The sequence below is a fragment of the Leptodactylus fuscus genome, chromosome 7 (assembly GCF_031893055.1).
Source record: "Leptodactylus fuscus isolate aLepFus1 chromosome 7, aLepFus1.hap2, whole genome shotgun sequence".
NCBI lineage: Eukaryota > Metazoa > Chordata > Amphibia > Anura > Leptodactylidae > Leptodactylus > Leptodactylus fuscus.
The window spans coordinates 124,336,650-124,352,288 of record NC_134271.1 but is presented as its reverse complement, the minus strand read 5'-3'; the positions used below and the strand labels follow the sequence as shown (position 1 = coordinate 124,352,288).

At 45.3% G+C, this 15,639-nt stretch overlaps 1 protein-coding gene across 2 annotated transcripts in view; it reads left to right on the top strand.

Moving 5' to 3' along the window:
* PRKD1 (protein kinase D1) overlaps nt 1–15,639 on the top strand; it is a 138,901-nt gene that overhangs the window by 101,815 nt on the left and 21,447 nt on the right. For both annotated transcript variants that reach the window (XM_075282977.1, XM_075282976.1), the window contains 2 exons: nt 5,751–5,882; nt 7,799–7,959. In XM_075282977.1, the coding sequence (XP_075139078.1) occupies nt 5,751–5,882; nt 7,799–7,959 (293 nt within the window). The remainder of the gene's footprint in view (nt 1–5,750; nt 5,883–7,798; nt 7,960–15,639) is intronic.

Genomic DNA, 15,639 nt, shown 5'->3' with positions numbered 1-15,639 from the left:
ATAGGTCATCTCGCTTCTTTTCTCGACTACTAGCTAGCGGGAAAAAAGAAGCAAGTGATTCCCATTGAAGTCAATAGGAGCGGATTTTGAGGTGGACTCCGCGTCAAAATACGCTGCCAAAAAAACTGTGTGAACACAGTCTTAGGCCTCGTTCACACAGGGGGCGGATTTTGGCCCCGAGAGTGACGTGGGAAGCCGCGTCCCTCTCAGGCCAAAATGCGCCTGCCACGACTGTCTCAGCTTCCGACAGTCGCAGCTTTCCCCTCTGGAGTAGGCACAAATGAATGGGCCCAGTCTGGAGGGTGCTGCCGTGAGGCGGATGCCGGGGCTGAATCAGCTATGGAGTCCACCTCAAGAAAGGACAGCTCGTTTCTTTTTTCCGTGAGCGGCAACATGCCATTCATGGGAAAAAAGTAGCCTGGCGGTCTATATAGACCTACATTGTAAGGGGGCGTGTGAACACAGTCTTAGAGACACCTCCCACTGGACTCTTAAGCCCAGAAGACTGGACTCCTAGAATCTACAAAAAAAAAAATTGATTTTTCAATCGGTCAGGTACCTTTTGGCTTAAATCTGAATAGAGTAAATGAGTATATGACAAAGAATGGATTTAATAATATAGTAGATGTGTCTCCATTTTAAGCCATACTAGCCTGCGGCTGGCGAATGCCATGCTGATCTGTTACATGGTTCTTTCTATTCGCTCCACTGACATCCCTGTCAATATATGTACATCACTGGGAATGGGGAGTCCTTGTGAGGAGAAACCAATTATGAGAGATGCAGTGTTAGGCAGTATACTTTCTCCCCCGGATATCAACAGTGGTGGATGTAATGTGGTGGTCACCTGAGAAGCCTAGCCTTCATCACTATGCAAGGTCTCCAGTGGGTTGCGGCAAGTGGGGCTGGGCTACTGGTAGGCACCTGCAGGAACTTTCTCTGACCTGTCTAAGTGGACAGGTACCATATATGAGCTGCCCGTATGTGAGAGCTATACATATATGGACTGTTACATCACTGACAAAGTATTAGAATAGAGAGGAAGTTGTTCCTGTGTGCTCAGCCCTCAGATCAGAGGATCCTTCTCACTGAGCAGCGTCTGGGGGTGCAGGTGAAGGGGTCTTTATATGCTTATACTGGGGAATACTTTGCAGGAATATTTTTGGGATCCCTCTAACATGTACCTCTTGTGGAAGGATCCAAATGTTGCATAAACCTAGCCCTATTCTGAATCCCCCCCCCCCATAAAACAGGATGATCAATCTACCCAGTGACCCATTCTCTATAGCATGTGTAACGTGACCGCATCATAAACAAATTGGTGCGCTTTTTTTTTTTTTTTCCCTTAAACGGGTTGGCCATTTTCAGACCAATATTGACAAACAAATGTACAATAGAAAGATATACAATTTTCCAATATACTTTCTGTATCAATTCCTCACGGTTTCCTAGATTTCGGCTTGCTGTCATTCATTCTGTTACTTCTAGAGGATAAAACTCTGACCATGGTCATGTGATTTACGGTCCATGGTCATGTGATTTACGGTCCATGGTCATGTGATGAGCAAGGAGGCAGTGCTAACCACTGAGCCACTGTGTTGCCCCAAACAAATTGGTGCTATGTGTGGGTTTCCCCTGGTACTCCAATTTCCTCCCACTATGGACATGCTGAGAGGGAATTTAGGGATATCGGACGATGTAACGCACTGCGTAATATATTGGAGCTGCACCATTAAGCTAAATAAATGAATACCTAAAAATGGTGAACGTTATGTGTTGGTCATCACAGATTTCACCCCAAGTGTATAGCCGGCTTTAGTTGTAGTTGAGAGAGCGTTTGTTACAATTGTATCAAGCTCAGACCATCCGCGGGTCCAGGGCTTGTTTTTTGCAGGATACTTTTTATTGGTACCATTTTAGGGTTCTTGTGACTTTTTGATCTACACTTGTTGGGTTCCCAGTGGGACCCCCGTTAATGTAAGATTTCTTACCATAGTATTTAATAACAAATAAATAAACCTTTGTGTCTGAAGCCTCTTGTGTAACTAGGACATACATTCATGTTATTACTTCCATCATTTGCAGAATGAGCTTTTTAATGCCATATCTAGGTTCGCAGTCAGATAATATCGACTATCCTAAGTGTTATATAACTTAGTCTATAACATGTATTGACTATGTTTTCACCCTGAGGTTAATGGATGCATTAATGGAGCAGATGACCCCCCTCCCCCTTCCCCAAATGAAAGAGAGTAATTGAATATATTGGAAATTAGACAAATGGACCTTAAAGGGAATGTATCATCAATATATTTTTCTAATTAGAACCGTATAGTGATTAAAATTCTTTCTTTACAAACAGTCTTTATGCTCCGATATTTTTGTTCTGTGTCCTGTATATGATTATGGGGACGGACATCTTGCTGGAGCTGCTAACGGTTCAGAGATATATTTTACAGTGGTTATGAGTTCGTTGCGTGCAGCATCCAATCTTGGCACAGCTCTTGTGTTCTGAGAGCTTTAAAAGATGTGCTGTGATTGGTTGTTATGGTCAACAAAGACTGATTTTTGTTTAAACTGTTTCCTCATTGATTTATACGGGAGTGTGTTGTGGGCATGCTCTGTGGTTTGGATGTCCTTGTGCAGGGAGGGGTAGGTGGTGATATGTGACATTTTTGCCTGTTGTGAATGGTAGATCCTATAGGTCCGTGATTGGCGAACCTATGGTACAGTTGCCAGAGGTGGCACTCAGATCCCTCTGTTTGGGCACATATCCGTGGAACAGATTATACCGTGTGAGGGTCACCGTGCAGCAGATTATACTGTGTGGGGGCCACCGTGGAGCTGATTGTACTGTGTGGGGGCCGCTGTGGAGCAGATTATACTGTGTGGGGACAACTGTGCAGCAGATTATACTGTGTGGGGGCCACTGTGGAGCACATTATACTGTGTGGGGACAACTGTGCAGCAGATTATACTGTGTGGGGACCACTGTGCAGCAGATTATACTGTGTGGGGGCCACTGTGCAGCAGATTATACTGTGTGTGGGGCCACCGTGGAGCTGATTGTACTGTGTGGGGGCCACCGTGGATTTGATTGGTCTGTGTGGGCGATCACAGTGGAGCAGAAAGCTCTATAAAGCCCCATTCGTATGACCCTATTTTGCAGGTCTGTAATTGTGCGCTATTGTGGATTTGCACATTATTAAGGTTAAATTGCCGTGTTGGCACTTTGTGATAAATTAGTGGGTTTTGGGTTGCAGTTTGGGCACTCAGTCTCTAAAATGTTCGCCATCACTGCTATAGGTGGTATTGATGATGATTTTCATTGTATTTCTATGTTGATAATGAGATGACTGATGAGAAGTGATCTCTACAGAACAGGGAAAAAAATTATGTGAAAAGTGGGACTGACAGTGTTCATACACTTCACCCTTCCTGTGATAGGGTGATAAATTGATGTAAATGGGGATCTTGATATTATTCACCAGCCCTACATGTATAATTCCGATCCTTGGTCCTCATGGTAGATGTAAGGGATTTGGCAGCGGCTTAATCCCATTTCCTCCTTGAGGACACATGCATACTTAGCCAAACCAAGCCTGCATGTTTATGGGGAGGGTGGCAGGAATATCCCTTTATGTAGTATTGTATGTTGCTGTGTGGCTTTTGTGGCTGCTTAGTATTGGTGGAGTCTGGTCTAGAGTTGGTCCGGCCGCAGGAGAACTGTGAGATTTGATGGTTTCCTGTGCTTCAGCACACCTCAGCCACCTCTTTGTGACGACATTTCACACCCCGGAGATCTATTATATAACTGTATCACATTGATTGAGGTGACGGCCTGGCAGGAGATAGGCTTATAGGTTATAAGTAGGACGAGGCTGAGATTCCTGTCTTTTACAGTACATGCATATATTCCATGTGGACTTCAATGTATAAAACCTGCACCTGTTATCCATTAGCATTAAAGTCATTGAGAAAATCTTTCTTATGTACGTGATGCAGATGTGGAAGAAACCCGGAGTACCCGGAAGATACCCACACAACTTTGGGGATTACATACAAACTCCTTGGTTGTCCTTGGTCAGATTTGAACCCAGGGCTCCAGCACTTCAAGACAACAGTGCTAATCTCTATTTGAGTGCTATACAAGCAGTCCCTTTAGTTGGAAGCCACAGTGACCCCTTTACACAGGAGTCTGGTTGCCCTGATCTGATATTGATGACCTATCCACTGTTCTTCCTATACCCCCCTCATACACATGCACACTTGGCTTTTCACTTTCTTCTTCTGCGGATTTGTTGCTTTCACCATGAACATACTTGCTTTACATATTGACTTTGACCGTGACCAAACTAATTGCTGGGTGACCCTGCGACTACTTCACTAATAGTGAGTGGACTCGCATGGTGACCCTTGGTGTGTCAGGGCTGCTATTTCTGGTTGCAGAAAGGAGGAACAGAGTTTGTCTTGAAGTCTTGGTCATGGCACACTTGAGATCATCTCACTCACTGTCACTAACAATCTTTGGTCGCATGATAGAAGTCGTGGCCAAACTTGCCATATAGCCCTAACCTTAGGCCTGGTTCACATCTGCACATGGGTTTCCGTTTGGGGTCCCCCCTGGATGAAAACCTAGTTCTGACCGGTTTCTTGCACATATAGTCCGCAATATCTGGGCTGGAGGTAAGGTGACTGGCTAGGTAGGGTTCTGTTCACACCATATGTAATTGGAAGAATGCAACACTATTCTTCCAAGGTTCAGATAAGGGATCAGCCAAGGTTCCTATATCAGAGAATCAGATGCTTTTATAGATATTTGCCTGAATTTCTCCTCCTAGTTTGCTGCATGTGTCCTGGACATGGCCCGCTTAATAGATTCTGGTTGGAATTATTCACACACATGAGATCAGAGGTCATTTTCCTGCTGGAAGATGTTGTACCATGGGTTGATAAGACTAACAAGTTGAGCTGATACCTGGCAAGGGGTGGTATTGAAGTACCATCTCCATTTATATCCTTACCCCGTGTGTAGTGTTCATCTGCCAAAAAAATGAAATGAATGGTTAGAGGGGCCTGCATTGCTCATCTCAGGCTCCATGGATTTTTTTTTTACATTGTGTCTCTGATGTCTAAATGGATATCACCAAGTAGGACATTGATGGCAGATTCACAGGATATTCCATTAATGTATGTTATATGAAGCAATGAATGGAGCATCTTCATTCACTTCTATAGTGACCACCTCTCCATTCCTGTGGAGGTGGCTGCCCTCCATTGTCCAGAGATGGGACCTGCCTCTATTAGACATTAAGCCTGGGACTGCATGGCGACTTCCTTAGCATGACCACAGATTGCTGTGTTGTCCTACTGTTCCTTCACCAATGTGAGTGAATGGAGATGGCGTTGTGACTTCATGGGTGTTGAGACTGCGACATAAAAACTCAGCAGTGTCCAATCTTTATGCCACTGGACGCCTCAGTCTCATCACCTTCAGGGTCTTAATGTGACTCCATTCACTCAAATTTCCCAGTAAGTTGTAGGATGACACAGTGATCTTTGGTCATGCAACTGCAGTTGCGGCCAAGATTGCCATGTAGCCCCCCAGTGTATTCTTTTAATATGTCATAAATGTTCAGGTGAGAAATACTCCTTTAACACTGTAGCAATGTCTTCCTTGTGGTATGATGCTATCAGACTAAAAGTATTTGAGATTTGAACCTTTTTTGTTTGTTTTTTTTTGTTTTCAGCGTCTGCAACCTTTGAAGATTTCCAGATTCGTCCACATACATTGTATGTCCACTCATACCGGGCACCGGCGTTCTGCGACCACTGTGGAGAGATGCTCTGGGGCTTGGTGAGGCAGGGCCTCAAATGCGAGGGTGAGTTAGAAATAAGACTATTCCTTTTAGCCATGCATAATACAAATAATACAAATAACCCTGCACTTCTATTAGCAGAGCTTTAAATTGCCCATACGCATAAGATCATAGTGGGTCAAGCCCACCAATTATGGGTTAACTGGATGGGGGGGGGAGTGCTAGTGGTACATTACAGTGAATACAGTGCAATAATGTTTTATTACTTACAGGAGACATCCTGTAGGGCATAATTAATAGAGGTTACAGGGGCCACTGTGGGGCATAATAGAGGTTACAGGGGCTGCTGTGGGGCATAATAGAGGTTGCAGTGGCCATGATGGACCCTGCAATCTCTATTATGCCCCACAGTTGCCCACCCAACTATTATGCCCCACAGTTGCCCACCCAACCTCTATTATGCCCCATAGTGGCCCACCCATGAACTATTATTATACTCTGGGGTCTTTTCAGTGGTGAAGAAACATAATAAACACTGTTACTAACTCACCTCTCCTGGATCTGCTGTTGCTCCTAACACAGGCTGTGGGCCTTTATGGTAATGTCCCAGAAGTCATGTGGACATTTCACGTGACGTCTGGGACATTACCATACAGGCCCAAAGCCTGCTAGGAGTAACATCAAATACATGAGAGGTGGGTAACAGTGTTTTATTATGTTCCCTCACCTCCCCTGGGGCTCCGATTATTATACTCGGGGGGGAGCTGAAAAGACCCCCCCCCCCGATTATAGTAGTAGTAGTAGTTGTTGTTGGGGTTCACGGGCCCGCGTTGCTCACAGCTGCTTCTGCTCACCTCTTCTTCATCCTATAGTAGAAGGGGAAGCAGGGGGCGGCAGTGAGCAGGCCCGGAAAGGTAGGTAAATAGGACACTACCTGCTGGGAATACTCCAGCAGGTAGCGGCCTATTAAAAAAAAAAAAAAAGTGTCCTTTCTCACCTACCTTGCGATCTGGAGCCACCGCCGCAATTGTTGCTGCCTCTTCACCTGGCAAGACAATAAGACGTCTGCGTCTCAGTGCAGAAGGTGTGAAGACGCCGCCTGCAATGCGAAGCAGAGGTCTAAGCCAGCCCAGGACAGGTCCGCTCAGTTTTGTTTTCAGAGCGGCCTGTCTTGGACTAGTTTAGAGCAAAAAGAAAAGCTAAATAAAATGGTCAAATTGCCACCCCACTGAAAGTGCCGCTTGAGGCGGCCGCCTCACCTTGTCTTATTAGCGGTGCGTCCCTAAGCCATGGCCATGCAATGAAGAGATGCTACGTTTACCTTTGCACACGGCTTTTGCTCAAAAAGCCGTAGCAAATTCTACAACAAAAAAAACCATGCTTTTTCCGTAACGTGGTCTCAGCATAACAGTTTTTGCTTTTTACCACGTTGTGTATTCGCCGCTGTTTGCAGAACAGGTTGAGTTTTCTTTTGCATTGGACTTTTGTTTTCCACCCTAGTCGGTAACTTTTACTTTTTGTCTGGCTATGTACTGTGTTTTTGCTAAACAATAACTTGTTGGTCTGGAAACTGTCAGAATTACTGGAATAGCATTTTCATGAGCCTTCACGTAAACAGCCCCTTCCAAATCATGTGTTTGGATTTTTGTCGCATGAGCAGCTATGGGAGGAAGTAAGAAGACTACAGACTTGGCTGCTCTTGTACTGAGCGACTTGTAACACCTTAACCCCAAGTAAAGTTCATATCCAGTGGAGGTGAATGCATTGTGTACTGGTAAACCCTCCTGAGTCAAATATTCTCTAATGGGTGGCTTCTTTGATCAGGGTAATGCCCCTGCCATACTGCAGAGGTCCCTGCAGATGCAGATTACCTCCCTATTGCAAATTGTATCGCATTGGGTATGAAGTGAAGGTGGAAAATGATGGTGGAAACCCTCACTGAGATTTTGGTTTTTACAATATTCAATGTTTTCCTACAGGTTGTGGTCTCAACTACCACAAGCGATGCGCTTTCAAGATACCGAACAACTGTAGCGGGGTCCGAAAACGAAGGTTGTCAAACGTGTCGCTAACTGGATTATCCAGCATACGGACTGTGTCTGCCGAACCCGTCTCCTTCTCTTCAGACGAAACACTTCTGGTATGTGGTATTGGAGTACTTGGTTAATGTGTGATGCCATTATTCATATCAGCTTGTTTTTTATATTGGTTACAGATAAAAGCAGGATTATTGTTAGGGGGGTTCCAGCTATTCCCTATCCAGTCTGATTACTGGAGGTCTGGACTCTAGTACCCCCAATGATCATGAGAATGGGGCTCCCCGAGTCTCACGTATGAAGTAATAGTGTACATGTGCGATGTGTCCTCTATTCACTACTGTAGAAATGATAGAACAGTATACTCAGCTGTCGTCTTCTGTTGTATAGAAGTAACTGTGCGCATGCGCACTACCACCCTGTTTATACAAGGAGCTTGGGGGCCCTTGGTCTTATTGTTGCTGGTTGCTAGTGATCAGACTTTTAGCTCCTATCCTGGGGATAATTGATGAAGTTTTATTGGGAAATCCCTTTAGGTAATGAATGAATTATGAGGGTCCCAGTTCAAGTGTTCTTCCGCTGGTTTTTCATGTGCGCTGTCGCTTCTTTCCTCTCTGAGGTACTGCTAGAGAGAATTTTGACAGTCACATGGAGATGAATGAGACTGCAGTCTGCGCATGTGCGATGGGAACCTCATTCTCATAAATGGCTTAACCCATTTATGCCTAGAGTTCCATTATTGGGACTGAAAAATATAGAACCTTCGGCATAAATGGGTTAAAGAGGACCTTTCACCACTTTTGGGCACATGCAGTGTTATATACTGCCAGAAAGCCGACAGTGCGCTGAATTCAGCGCTGTCGGCTTTCCCGATCTGTGCCCGGTGTAAAGAGCTTACGGTGCCGGTACCGTAGTGCTCTATGGTCAGAAGGGCGTTTCTGACAGTTAGTTAGAGACGTCCTTCTGCCTCGCGGCGCCTATCGCGCTGTGCTGTGGAGCCGGGAGGAACGCCCCCTCCCGCTCCTGATAATACTCGTCTATGGACGAGCTGTGTGAGCAGAGGGAGGGGGCGTTCCTCCCCGCTCCACAGCACAGCGCGATAGGCGCCGCGAGGCAGAAGGACGTTCCTGGCTAAGTGTCAGAAACGCCCTTCTGACCATAGAGCACTACGGTACCGGACCGTAAGCTCTGTACACCGGGCACAGATCGAGAAAGCCGACAGTGCGCTGAATTCAGCGCACTGTTGGCTTTCTGGCAGTATATAACACTGCATGTGCCCAAAAGTGGTGAAAGGTCCTCTTTAAAGCAACTTGTAAACTGCAGGCTTTGGCACAGGTCTGCCCCAACATCAAAATGCTGCACCCAACCTGTCTTCTTTAGCAAAATACTTGTTGAAATTTAGATAGATAGATAGATAGATAGATAGTACACACAACTACTTCTCTACAAGACACGCAGTCCTTTTATTGCATTTGTTCCATCTACATGCTGTTGACAAATGCCTGAATTTTGTCATAAGCCTATGAGCATGTGTCTGGATACCTCGTATTACCTGCACAGAGTGCTCACGTGGCTACTAGTGTTGGCCAGTAGGATATTTGATGGGAGTTCATTCATGTAGAGCCTATATCAGGACCACTTTACCCTCTCTCATCCCTCTGTTTTCCTGCCATCTAACCAAATCTCTCATTTGTTTGTCTTCTTTTTAACATTACGTCTCTTTTTCTGTCCCTTTACGCTGCCATCTGCTTCCTTTATCAGTCTCCTCTCAGCCCCAGTTTTTGAGGTATGTGATGTCTTTGAATCTCATTCTCCAACCCCGCATCACTTTTCGCTACCTTCCTCCTGTGCTGCAGCAAGGAACTAGGACTGTAGCTGGTAGGGCACTTGTTGGGTTAGGGGAAGCATAATATGGTTGCAACTGGTGATTTATGCGAAAGACTTGTAGAGGAAGTTAGTGCCTTGTTCTGGCATGTGTTGAGATTAGTAGTGGCCTTGTTCAGTGAAATGGTGAAGGGGAGCACAGGAGGTGAAGGTGTCCAGCATGCTCAGGGCTTGGATTGTGGTTGTACTTTACACACTTAGATGGAGGATTCGGTTACGGTTTACCTAAAGCTTCAAACACCTTTTTGATATTCTGCCAGTATTTGTGGTATTAGGACTCGTTCACACGGGGCACGGGACTGCGTATTTTGGTCATGGGAGCTGTCGCCAGGCGGACGCTGGGGCTGACTCACCTGCAGAATGCGCCTGAAGAAAGGGCAGCTCGTTTCTTTTTGTTTGTGAGCCAGAACATACCGCTAGCGCTCTACATAGATCTCTATTGTGAGGGGGCAGATTCTAAGGTGGATTCGGTGTCAGAATCCGCCCCCTCTTGCCCCGTGTGAACGAGCCCTTAAAGGGGTTGTCCAAGCTTTTTTTTTTTTTTTTTTTAATAGGCCATAAATATCTGATCGATAGTGGATTGACACCTGGACAGAGCCTCTTCCTGCAATACTGGGCCTGAAATAGAAAGCGCCATCTCTGATTGAAGTCAGTGTGAGCTGCAGTGAAGGCCGCCGGCCCACTATACATCAGAAGGAGTTTTCTGTTCTGTATTGTTTACAGGACAGGTGCTGGAAGCGGCTCTGTACAGCTGATCGGTCTGGGAGCCAGGAATCTGCCACCATCAATCATCTATTCATGGCCTGTGCTGGGAATAGACCAAAAAAATAGGCCCTGACAACCTCTTTAGCTGATTTTGTCTCCTTTCTGTGAAATCCACTTTCTGTCCCTTCTATAGTCTTACCCTCGTCTCTCTCACGGCTTCTCATGGGAGTACGGGCTCTTGTATAATGTAGGCAAACTGAGGCTGGGGCAGTGTTCCTTCAAACATTATACCTTGGACATTATACAACCTAGAACAGTGGTTTTGGTGTCCTATGAAAGATGCAATTTCTACCTGTAATAATTCCAGTAATCTCTGCAGTCAGGATTGGCATATTTATATGTGACTGCTTTCATTCCTGGATGTCTCTGGCAATAATAAAGATAGGACTGTGATATTTAGAGTCATGTAAGAGAGGAGAATTTCAACTTTCATGCGACTCCAAATCCATCTCCTAATCTCTAGATTGCCCAAGATATAGCTGCTTTGAAGCAACCCCCGGTCTCTGCTTCCCTGCATTATACAAAAAACCTTTTGCAGGGACCCACGCTGCCCACTTGCCTTAGTGGAAGGTTTCGTTCCTGCATCGTTGACCTATTGAAGTCTATGGGGCAGTGCCCTAACCTTCCGCGACGCTTTCTGCGGTGTCTGAGCAGTACAGGTCCCGGCATGTAAACCTTACCGCACTATCCCAGAATGGCTGATCTGTGGAGTATCCAACGATCAGACCCCCCACTGATCTACTAGTCATTTCTCATCTAGTGCAGCCACTCCAGCTAGCCTAGGGGATAGGACATCAATAATAGAAATGAATGTTTCTGCAGAATACTGGTAGCTCCTGCTAAAGGATTTATCATTGACGTATACTGTAGTTTTGTAGAGTGATGTTGGCTTTGATATAGGAGGCAGCATTTGATAAGATTAGGATGATTTAAGCTTGTCTGTGTGTATAAAAGGATTTCACGGTACAGCGCGGTACAGAGATTGATGCATTTAAAGGGTACCTGAGTTTTTATAGGAACAGAAAAATGATACTGCTATGGATATTGTTCTGCAGCTGCATTTCCATTAGCAGACCTCTTAGGGCTCGTTCACATGGGACAAGAGGGGGTGGATTCTGATGCTGAATCCACCTCAAAATCCGTCTCTGTAGACCGCTAGCTTACTTTTTTCCGTGAGCGGTATGTTCAGGCTCAAGGAAAAAAGAAGCGAGCTGCCCTTTCTTCAGGCGGATTCCACAGCTGAGTCAGCCCCGGCGTCCACGACGTAACAGCACCTTCCGGACTAGGCCCATTCGTTTGGGCCTACTCCGGAGTGGAAAGTCGCAACTGTCGGAAGCCACGACAGTCGTGGCAGGCGCATTTTGGTCCTACTCAGGACCAAAATTCGCAGTCCTGTACCCACGTGTGAACTATCCCTTAGCATTCATTTTTAAGGAGAGATTCCCCCCTCCTCCATTTTACTGGCAACACAATCTGACTTTGTGTCTGGGATTGGGGGCATGTACCTGGAATGGAAGTCTGCCAGTACCGGGTAAGACTTCCCTTCCAGGGTTTCCCAAGAGGGTTGCAAGGACTGTCAAATGAGTATCCGAACCGTTGAGCCGATGTGTAACCCCTGTTCCTGAATTTCCCCTAGTCACTATACTGCGAGATGTTGCTTTGCATAGTATTTTCCATCCTCACAGTCTTCTTATTGTGGCTTTAAAAGTTAATATTCATCGAAGCGGTGGTAATGTGATAAAATTCACCTAGGTAATGCTGCGTAGGATTTGCCTAGGTGCACCTGCCCAGAAATGAAATGTCACTGGCATGACTTTGAAAAAGAAGGTTGGCACGCAGGCGACACACATATCCGCTTAGTGTGGTTTGTGTTTGCAAAGATGACGGTTAGGACAGGGGTTTATGCATGAGAAGAAACCCTGGTATTATTTCAGGAGGCAGCGTGTGTGTAAAGAAGGGGAGGTTAAGCTTGTTCTAGCATACATTGCTGTTTGGTTTGGCCGGGGCCTAGTTTCTGCTGCTGGCTTACCTCCACACTTCACGACTGCACCTCACGCATCTCCAGACGACATCCTCTCTGTGTTTCCTGGCTGCACAAAATTACCCTCAATAAGCCGATCGATGCACCCACGACAATTCTGCTTTCTAATTAACCCCTTCTGTATCTTTCCAGATGTTAAACTAGTCCAAAATGGCTTAAAAAAAAAAAACAAAAACAGTGGCAACCTCCTAATGATGATTTCCCCCCGCCTACCAGATTTTACAATCTGAAGTTCTGACCTTTTCACTTTAGCGTTGATGGATCCTGTCCACCGGGTTAATAACTACTCCTAGTTTCCTTTTGGTAGTGAATGGGTTATGGCACCTCTCGCCGAGCTCCCCATCAGCTGCAGTTTCCATCATGTAATCTGCTTTTAGCAATCATTTCCTGGAGCAATTCCAGCCAGAGCTCAGACTGGAACAAAAATCCCTTGGAAATAGCCCATAGATCAGGCTTACAAGGCTGAAAAGCTTCTGAGGCCTCTGTTCTCCCGGCACAGCCAGCAATGGGACGGTTTTGTTTGATCTTCTGCAGATTATTGGGGATGAGCACCCTGCAGCGATTATGATATGTAAGCAAAAGCATTAACTAACACTATGCAAACTGGGATTCTACGCAGCGTCCTGTTCTTCATAGTTCATTGTATAGTTCCCAGTAAGGGCGGGTTCACACCTGTACCTGGGCTCCGCTTTGCAGGTTTCCGTCTTCTGCCCGAGAAACTGGACAGGAGACGGAAACCAGCAGTCAGTTTTCAAATCCATTCACTTGAATGGGTTTGAAAAGTGTCCGCAGATGAGCGTCCTCTGCATCTCCGCGGCAAAACCATTTTTGGTTTTTTTTTTGTAACTGGACACAAAGTCGGACATGCAGGACTTTGTGTCCGGTTAAAAAAAAAAAAAAAAAAAAAAAAAAGGTTTCGTCGCGGAGACCAGAAGACACTCAAAGGCGGACACTGACTGCCGGGTTTCCGTCTCCTGTCCAGTTTCTAGGGCAGAAGACGTAAACTCACAAAGCGGAGATCAGACGCTGGTGTGAACCAGTCCTAAGGGTTGTAGAAATAAAGTACAACACGAGGATACTAAGATAAAAATGTTAGTAATAACGTATCGTCAGTTTGATCACATGAACCATATTGGCTGTGAGTTCCTGCTGTGAATGAGGGAGAGAGAGCTGCTTTATTCACACATTTGACTCTACACAGTACGTTTGTGTTGCCTAATAATAATAATCATAATAATAACTTTATTATAGCTACAACATATTCCGTAGCACTTTACAAATCAGAGGACACATGAACAGACAATACAATGTGACAAAGAAATAAACATATCAAACCGTAGGAGTAAGGGCCCTGCTCACAAGAGCTTACAATGAGGTTAGAGGGATTGTTGATGCCTCATTTTTGTCGTCTTTCCTGCACTTTTATTTACACAATTTTACATGCTGTAGGGAGATTTATTAAATGAGTTTTCATAATTCATGACCTATTCTTAGGATGGTTCATCAACTAAAGATTGGCAGGGGAATGGGCAGCATGTTATAGAGCAGGAGGAGCGGAGCAGATGGCTAAGATTCATTATAACTTATCATTTATTGACTAAAATCCCTCAAAGATAGCTGTCAGTCATTGAGTAAGCCCGCCCACTGGACTCCTAAGGTCTGTATGAGCAAAGATTGAAATGAATGGCTACAAATGTTTCTAACTCAAGCGTATTAGTTTGCTCAGCTCCTCCTGCTGTATAACATGCTGCTTGCTGCCACATGTTCTCTTTAGATATTTTAGCTTATTCACCCATTTTGCATGAGTTAACCCTCCACTGCCTGTGCATGTTTTTGTTGGGCTATCAGAAGTTTCATTCTGAGCAGATGCTTTTTTTTTTTTTTTTGCACTGTTTCATGATACCAGCTATAAGAAGATATTGTGTAGCCGGCTGTCACTAAGGCTCTGCAATGGATCTTTACAGCTGCTGTCTAGTCAGAAAGTGCTACGTCTGTCTCTTCCCTCTTGTTAGGGAATGATACTCGCGGCGGTCTTGGTGACAAATATCACAATATGTCAGCTTTCTTCGTTCCCGTGTTCCAAATGACATTATTTGTCTCCTGTTTTGCGTATATATATTTATTTATATTCTTAACGTGGTATTCCTGCATTCTGAATATCTGATCGCTGGGGATCCCACAGTCTCTGTACTTGCCCACTCATTTCGTCAGTGAGGAGCAATGTGAATGGGGTGACAATCAAGCATGCACCTTATTGCTTAAAAGGGGGTCTGTCACCAGAACCCAGCATATCAACCAAACCTCACAGATAGTTTAGCTTCACCTGAATTGAACAGTGTTTCCCCCTTGTGAATCACCACCTCTGTTGCCGGGTATTGCTTTTTTGTCAATATGCAAATGAGCTCTTAGGAGTAATAAGGGCGTTGGCGCTTAAAGGGATCCTATCATTGGATACCCCTTTTTTTTCTCGATAACACATAAGAATAGCCTTATGAAAGGCTATTCTTCTCCTACCTTTAGATGTCTTCTCCGTGCCACCGTTCGGTAGAAATCCCGGTTTTCTTCGGTATGCAAATGAGCTCTCTTGCAGCACTGGGGGCGGTCCCCAGAGCTCAAACAGCACTGGGGGCGTCCCCAATGCTACGAAAGAACTCTCCAGTGCCGCCTCCATCTTCTTCTGGAACTCCCTCTCCTGTGTCGTCTTCTGTCCTGGGTTTTCAATTTTCTAGGCCTCGGGCAGAGCCGACTGCGCTTGCCCGGGCCACAAGAAAATGGCCACTTACACTGTAAGCTGGTGTAAGCGGCCATTTTCTTGTGGCCCGGGCATGCACAGTCAGCTCTGAATGGCGGCGCGGAGAAGACTTCTAAACTATAGGAGAAGAATAGCCTTTCTTAAGGCTATTCCTACGTGATATCAAGAATAAAAGGGTTTCCAGTGATAGGATCCCTTTAACTCTTTTGGAGCAATGGCAACGTCCTTGTTACAAAGAACTGCATATGGACAAAAACAACATCTTGGCAACTGAGATAATACCGGTAATTCACAAGGGAAAAAGGACTTTTGATTCAGGTGACCCTAACCCATCTATCTGCA